This window comes from Limulus polyphemus, unplaced genomic scaffold, assembly GCF_000517525.1.
Source record: "Limulus polyphemus unplaced genomic scaffold, Limulus_polyphemus-2.1.2 Scaffold8817, whole genome shotgun sequence".
Classification (NCBI taxonomy): Eukaryota; Metazoa; Arthropoda; class Merostomata; order Xiphosura; family Limulidae; genus Limulus; species Limulus polyphemus.
Window position 1 is genome coordinate 19,034 of NW_013674427.1, and position 7,686 is coordinate 26,719.

At 31.7% G+C, this 7,686-nt stretch overlaps 1 protein-coding gene across 1 annotated transcript in view; it reads left to right on the forward strand.

Annotated features, from left to right (window-relative positions):
• Window positions 1-6,031, forward strand: part of LOC106475568 (uncharacterized protein FLJ43738-like) — a 19,952-nt gene extending 13,921 nt beyond the window's left edge. Inside the window, exons 7-9 of the mRNA XM_022379648.1 lie at window positions 1,105-1,262; window positions 4,878-4,995; window positions 5,809-6,031. Of these exons, the coding sequence (XP_022235356.1) occupies window positions 1,105-1,262; window positions 4,878-4,995; window positions 5,809-5,900 (368 nt within the window). The 3' untranslated portion in view covers window positions 5,901-6,031. The remainder of the gene's footprint in view (window positions 1-1,104; window positions 1,263-4,877; window positions 4,996-5,808) is intronic.
• The last annotated feature ends 1,655 nt before the right edge of the window (window positions 6,032-7,686 follow it).

Consider the following 7,686-nt stretch of genomic DNA (forward strand, 5'->3'; position numbering starts at 1 on the left):
CATGATAGTTCTAGAAACATTGCGTCACGTGGTCATGTGACTCGCTGACGCAACAGTATTATTAATGCTATAGTCCTCACTATTGTCATCTTACTGACAATGAGTTATCAATGCTATAATTCCCACTATTGTTATCTTACTGATGAGGTGTTATCAGTACATATTGTCCCCACTATTGTTATCTTACTGATGATGTGTTTTCAGTACATATAGTCCCCACTATTGTTATCTTACTGATGATATGTTATCAGTACATATAGTCCCCACTATTGTTACCTTACTGATGATATGTTATCAATACATATAGTCCCCACTATTGTTACCTTGCTGGTGATGTGTTATCAGTACATGTAGTCCCCACTACTTTTAACTTACTGATGATGTGTTTTCAGTACATATAGTCCCCACTATTGTTATCTTACTGATGATATGTTATCAGTACATATAGTCCCCACTATTGTTATCTTACTGATGATGTGTTTTCAGTACATATAGTCCCCACTATTGTTATCTTACTGATGATATGTTATCAATACATATAGTCCCCACTATTGTTACCTTGCTGGTGATGTGTTATCAGTACATGTAGTCCCCACTATTTTTAACTTACTGACAATGTATTATCAGTGCTATAATTCCCACTATTGTTATCTTACTGACAATGTGTTATAAATGCTATAGTCCCCACTACTTTTAACTTACTGATGATGTGTTTTCAGTACATATAGTCCCCACTATTGTTATCTTACTGATGATATGTTATCAGTACATATAGTCCCCACTATTGTTATCTTACTGATGATGTGTTTTCAGTACATATAGTCCCCACTATTGTTATCTTACTGACAATGCGTTATCAATCCTATAGTCCCCACTATTTGTATCTTACTGACAATGAGTTATCAATGCTATAATTCCCACTATTGTTATCTTACTGACAATGTGTTATAAATGCTATAGTTCCCACTGTTGTTATCTTACTGAGGATGTGTTATCAATACATATAGTCCCCCACTATTTTTACCTTATTGAAAATGTATTATCAGTCCTATATTCCCCACTGTTTTTATCTGGTAGTCTTTCTAAGTTCATATTATCACTTAGGAGTGAAAGTTCAGTATAACTCGGATATGGGATTTAGTGAAAGACTGTACAGATTGCTCTACCACATTCATTTGTACCAACCACTGACTATCATTCTCAAGGAATCTCAGCTGTACATACAACACTGTTGTCTGCAAGGACTTTTACAACTAAAACAGGTGAAATTATACTGTTATTAACAGTGAAGATTCATTTCTGGTTATAATCTGGTTAGAAAAACAATATATTATTTCTAGTTATTCAAATAATAAATGTTGATAAAAAAAATAACAAAATAGTAAATATAGACATTAAAATAGTATTAATGAACATCACCAAAAAAGTTATTTTCCTGCTTTAGGTTCTGGTAATGTTTTCTGATATCAAATGTTTAACTAAACTTATATTGAAGAGTTTTGTGTGGAGTTTGAGAAATGTTGGATGGCATAGGTTAAAAAATATGCATTACTTGCATACAATCTTATATAGATTACAATTCATTTCACAGTTACTTTTGTAACAATTATTCAAAAGAAAAACCTTGTAATTCAAAGTCATATAACAATTTTATGTCATATATATGTGTGTGCCACTGTTCTTAAACGTTAGTGTTGAATAACATTATTTTACACATAAAAATTACAGGAAACAGTTTTTATTTTAGCATAACATAAATCATTTGTGAATAATATATCCTACATAGTACACAAAATGAATGGAATTTCTAATGGGCAAAAGCCATGACAGAGAATTAGTTGTTGGGCATACTTGGGCAACAATGAATAATTGAGGGTTACACATTCTCAGCTAAGGTTGCAGTGGTGTAACTACAAAAGATGCCCACCCCCTGCAGAAAAAGTAATTTGGGCCCCTAAATTATTTCCTATAATTGTAGTTATGATTCTGGCTGACTTGGGCCCTCTTTTGGGTCCAACTCTATTGTGGGGACATACTTACACCTGGAGTCACTTTCTGTAATCTCTTGGTCACTTGAAATGTGCCCCTTGTGATCCTCAACCACACTGGTTATGTCTTCTTTTGAAAATCCTGGATTTACCAGTGAAATGTTCCAGTACATTGAACACACTTTCGTTTAGAACTATCTCTGTGCTGAATGGCATTGAGTTGATAGCATTTTGCTTGTACCTCCTCCTTTCTTTAATCTACTTAATTCAATCTTTATTCCTGGTTGTTGTATCAAATTGTTCAGAGAAAATGCAAGCAATCTTCTTTATGTATCAAATTTCCACTGGACATGAAGGTTAATTTTGATTTGTGAAGAAATGTTAATTCTTATTATATTTATTGTTTATTCTATTCTTCTCTATTTTAGTATATTAACAAAGGTGCAAGCATGGTATGGTATTCTCAGCTAACCTAATTTCCTGGCAAACATTTAATAAATTAACTCTCGGATAACAGCAAGTCAACTCAGGAATATAGAGTTTTCCTTTTTAGATGTGGAATTAATGAGTGTGGACAACTTATTAAACATATACAAAAATCTTTATTATGCAAATAAAACAAAATGTAGCCTGTGTACCGATACAAATGAGCAGACAGTCCTTTCTCCACAAGATTGCGTTTAGTTCTTAAGTTTCTTGTCTCAAAGAATTAAATACAATGATCTACGTCTTGTTGATCATCTAGTAGAGAACTGATTCAAGAAAGCATGATCAAATATAGAATGTAAACTTGCTTTCTTTGTCCAGTGGATGGTGTCACTTTGTGACCTCTGTTCCCTGACAGCATTAGTTGGCTCACACTTTCAGTGAACATCATGATTGGCCACCAAAGGGGTTGTGTGGTACATGCTGTTGAAAGGATCAATCACTGCAACGTCCTTTGTTGGTTGAGTGAATAATATTTGTATGTTACAGCAAGAATGCTATAAGAGAAAGGTTGGTTCACAGTGACACTATTGCAAACTCAAACCAAGGTATCTTTTTCAGTATGGAGCTTTAGTTTCTCAGAGTTTTATTTGATTTTCATTGTGACTAATTTGACATCTTGAAAGACGTAAAGCTGATGATCTGATCATCCACTTGTCTACACAGGCACCCACACTGTACTTTTTGTCTCTGTAGTGAAGATTATTCTCTCTGTCCATATGAAATGTGTCCAACCTGCTTATAACTTATGCAGTTTGAAACTCATTTGAGTCTTGAGATTCAGATTGCTCCCAAATTTCTTGTTTCACCCTATTGTTAGTAAGTCTAATATTTTTGTGGAAATCAGTTCACATGTGAATACTACACCACTACAAAAGTTTCTCAATATAAGAGAAGCTAATATTTGCAAATGATTGTTGAAAATAAATAACATATAACTTTCTAGTTTTAAAAACATCTGTGAAAAAAACCTATGCCCCTGCTTAAAAGTTTATAAACAAACCTATGCTAAGAAAGATAAGAGTATATTATTACTTTAAATAAACTTCAAAAAGCAACATTTCACCAACTTCATGGCAAAATATCATTCCAAAATTGATTTCTCAAAAGATTGATGATGGAAAGCTTTTTCTTCATTATGAAAATCTTCATAGCAAATGCCAGTTGAGGATAACTTATATACAGCAACAAAAACAATTGGCTGAAGCAAGTTTCCTGCTGAAGAATTTTCTGAGGCAATGAAAAATATATTAGTACAAAATTTTAATCATTTGTCAGGCAGTAATACCGAAAAGATAAAAACTCTATAATTACAAAACATCAATTAGAATCCACACATGTGCATGTTTGGGATAAAGACGGAATTATTCAAGTAATTTAATTCTCAGTGGCTTGATACGTTTAAGTTACTAATTATTTTGAAATTGAAAGATCACTGATGATCACTAAAACATTTCAAAACAAGGCTTAGAGATAAGATGATTTTCTTTTCTCAGACACTACCCAGACCATCATTAAGAGTATAAATAATTATGTAAAGTTTATAATGTACTGTAGAAATAGCATGAAGGTTTAAAACTACAATATTGAAAAAGAAACAAAGACTTGGGTAAAATTAAAATCATGCTTATTATATTTCCTTTAAAAATGTTCCTCAGTTGAAAAAACTAAAAATTAAAGTATGTTTCCCCCCAATCTTTTTGAGACTAGTAGTCTTCTTCTTCATCATGAATTTTCTCAGATGCATTAAATGAAAAAAATATTGCTTAAATGCTAGAATTCAAGGAAATGTAATTATTTGGGGTATTTTTACAAATACTTTTAAATCCCATTAATGATAAATGTTTGGAACTCATGGAAGAAAAATTACTTAAAATTTGTTCTCACATTTGTTAGCATTTAACCTTTAACCAGAGAATGACTAACATGATGTACAACATCAGCTTTTTTAACCAGATTTTCAAAATTATTTATTTGGCAAATTGTTTTTAGATCCATTACTTTATTTGTTACGTTCTACATAGACTATAACGTGATTTAACCAAATTGTGCTTCTTTTTTTTTCACACTGAGTGTTGTAAAGGCAAAAATTACACCTGTAACATTTAAATTTTCCCACCATCCACACCAACTTTTTAACATTTTCATCCAAAAATGTTTGTCCTAAAACTGATTGTAAATAATTCCTATGTGCAGTACAATTTTTTTCCACATGCAACTTTCATCAATTAACTATTTCTTTCTCAATACATTCATGTATCATTTTTTGCTTGTTCATTTATATTACCATCAAAGTTTTCATCTCCTTTTTTTTCTTGGTTTATAATTATTTGTCATGTATATGGAAACATAGAAGTTTAAAACATTATTTTGTTATTATATACCTCCCAAAATAAATTAAAGCTCAGAGAATCTAGGACTTTAAGAGAAGTTATTCGTTGCCAGCTTCTGCCTTTGACTAATGTGCTGGAAGATGTGAACAATGAATTTGGCTTACCTGTTACAATATGGGATATTCAAGGTGAGAAGTATCATATACACTGACTTACACCTTTTAATTAAGAATGCCTCTACTGATTGAAATACAATAGGATGAGCAATGATGTTTAGGTTTGGCTTTGAATATTATTCATTCTCCTAAAGAAATATGCATCTCATTTCCAACCATAAGAATATTACCACACCATGCTAGGGCATTCTTGAAGGAACAGGATATTTCTAGAAAACAGGTGGCGTGATACTAGTCACGTGACCTCGCTGACGCAACAATATATTAAAAGGAGGGCGTCCCGAATTCACTCGGGCCTTCATGATCCTTCTAGAAACTCATCACGTGTTACCAGCGTCACGTGACTTCCACTGTCGTAACAATATGGATACCAGAGCTAATTACTAAAAAATTCAATTTCTAGTAAAAGAACTTCTTAACAACTCAAACTACCTCATATTTTCTGTCAGTGTGTGGGAGATAAAAAACGTGGTCATTTAGTAGGTGTGTATGTACCTAATGTATTCTTGTTTTATGTGTACTTTAGTTTAACACACATATATGTATATAGACTTCTTTCACCTTTTAGTAACACTATAATTAAAAGTTAATTCTTTATATGACTACTAGGTGACGTTTGAGAAGTAATGTATGTAAGATTATTTATACTCGTTTAATGTATTAGATATAGAGATCAAAATTAAGTTTGTATTCATTAATAAAATTAGATTAATCATTATATCTAATACTATATAATAGTTTCTCAGACAGAGAGAACTTAGTTGTTTTTTGTTTTTTTTTAATTTTCAAAGTTAAATTTTGAATATAGATTTTTTTTTAAACTAGAGCTTCATGAGCATGGAATGATCTCACCAACCACTACAACAAGTAGACCTAATGCTATGGTTTCCCCATCTGGTGAACGTGATGGTTATTAACTGCACAGGTCACTGATAGATAAAGTTTCCAATTGTTTTCAAATCGTCTACGGAAGATTTTAAGTATCATTAAAATATATATACCAAAATGATAACCATTGTTAGAAAGAAACCAAACTGTACGAAGCACAATAAAGGAAATGAAATATATTTCTTTCAGCCTCAAAAATACATTGTGAATTGTTTAGTACTGTAAAAAAAGTAAAACAGTTAGTGTTTTTTTTGTATATGTATATATATAAGTTTGACTAAAACACTGTATGAAAATACTTATAACTTACTATGTCTTTAAATAAATTTAATATTTTTCAATTGTTAGTTTTTAATGCAAAACTATATAATGAGTTATTTGCCCTCTGTCCACTACAGGGAATTGAACCCCTGATTTTAACATCGTAAGTTTGCAAACTTATTGCTGACCCACTGAGGAGGATGTATTTTTTCAAAAGGACAATCTTAAAGAGTGATATAGAAATTTATAAAATTGTATTGCCTAAAAATTTAATTTACAAAATGCGTAAATTACCACTTGTATACAATATCATTACGAAATGTATAAACACAGTATAAATTAGACTGAACCATTTTGTATGTAATTAACATTTGAATTTTCAGGGGTGTAATTTTTTTATGTACTATCCCGAACTGAAATTCTACTAGCCAAACTATTTTATTTTTTCACTTTAATGCTAAATTATTACATATTGCAAATATGTACATATCGATATTCATTGCAAAAACAACTTCCACTGTATTATAAAACTTAAAAATAATATGATTTCTTGCAGCATATGTGACACAGAACAGGTTAACCAATCATCATATGCGATAGACTAGTAATCCTTATATATTGAAAATAATATTATTCAATTAAGTATGCATAGAAACTTAATATCTCTGGGCAGATTATCCAGTCAACATATCCAAAGCAATCAAAACAACTACATTGCTGTCTGCTGGCCTGGTGGTTAGGGTGCTTGACTCGCAATCTTAGGGTCACAGGTTTGAATCCCTGTCACTGAACATGCTCGCTCTTTCAGCGAGGGGGTCATTATAATGTGATGGCCAATTCCACTATTCATTGGTAAAAGAGTAGCCCAGAGTTGGCATTTAGTGGTGTTTACTAGCTGCTTTCCCTCTAGTTTATCACTTCTAAATTAGGGACACCTAGTGCAGATAGCTTTTTGTGAAATTCAAATTAAATCAAACTGCTATCTGCCATTTGAAACACCTGGCCTCAGATTTCTAAGTGGACGATTTGAGTGATTTTACCCAAACACAGCTGATTTATATTGTATTAATGAATTGTCCAAACACAGCTGTTTTGTATCAGTGAAACTTAGCATTAAAAAATAAGTGTTTTTATTTCAGTGAAAGTAATCATGGAGATTAGGAAGTGTTATAAATATGACACAATAATTTAAAAGCAGAACTCACGCTTGTTTGTACATTAAGCTTAGGATGGATTAGCCTAATGTTGATAAACAAAAATTAAGTTAAAGCAAGTATTTAATGATTTTAAAGAAAAAACAACAGGTAATATGTTTTCAAATTATAATAATGAAATTTGTAATTGTTTATTTTACACACATGCACACATTTCATGTAAATATGACTGCATTAGCCCTAGTCTAATGCATGTGGAATTCATGGTATTGTTGCGTCAGCGAGTCACATGACTACTGTGACGCCACTTTTCTAGAACTATCCTGTACTTTGGCGAATGCTCTAGTATTTACTAGATATAGGGTAGTCTGGTATATAAAAGAGGGTGACAACGTGACAG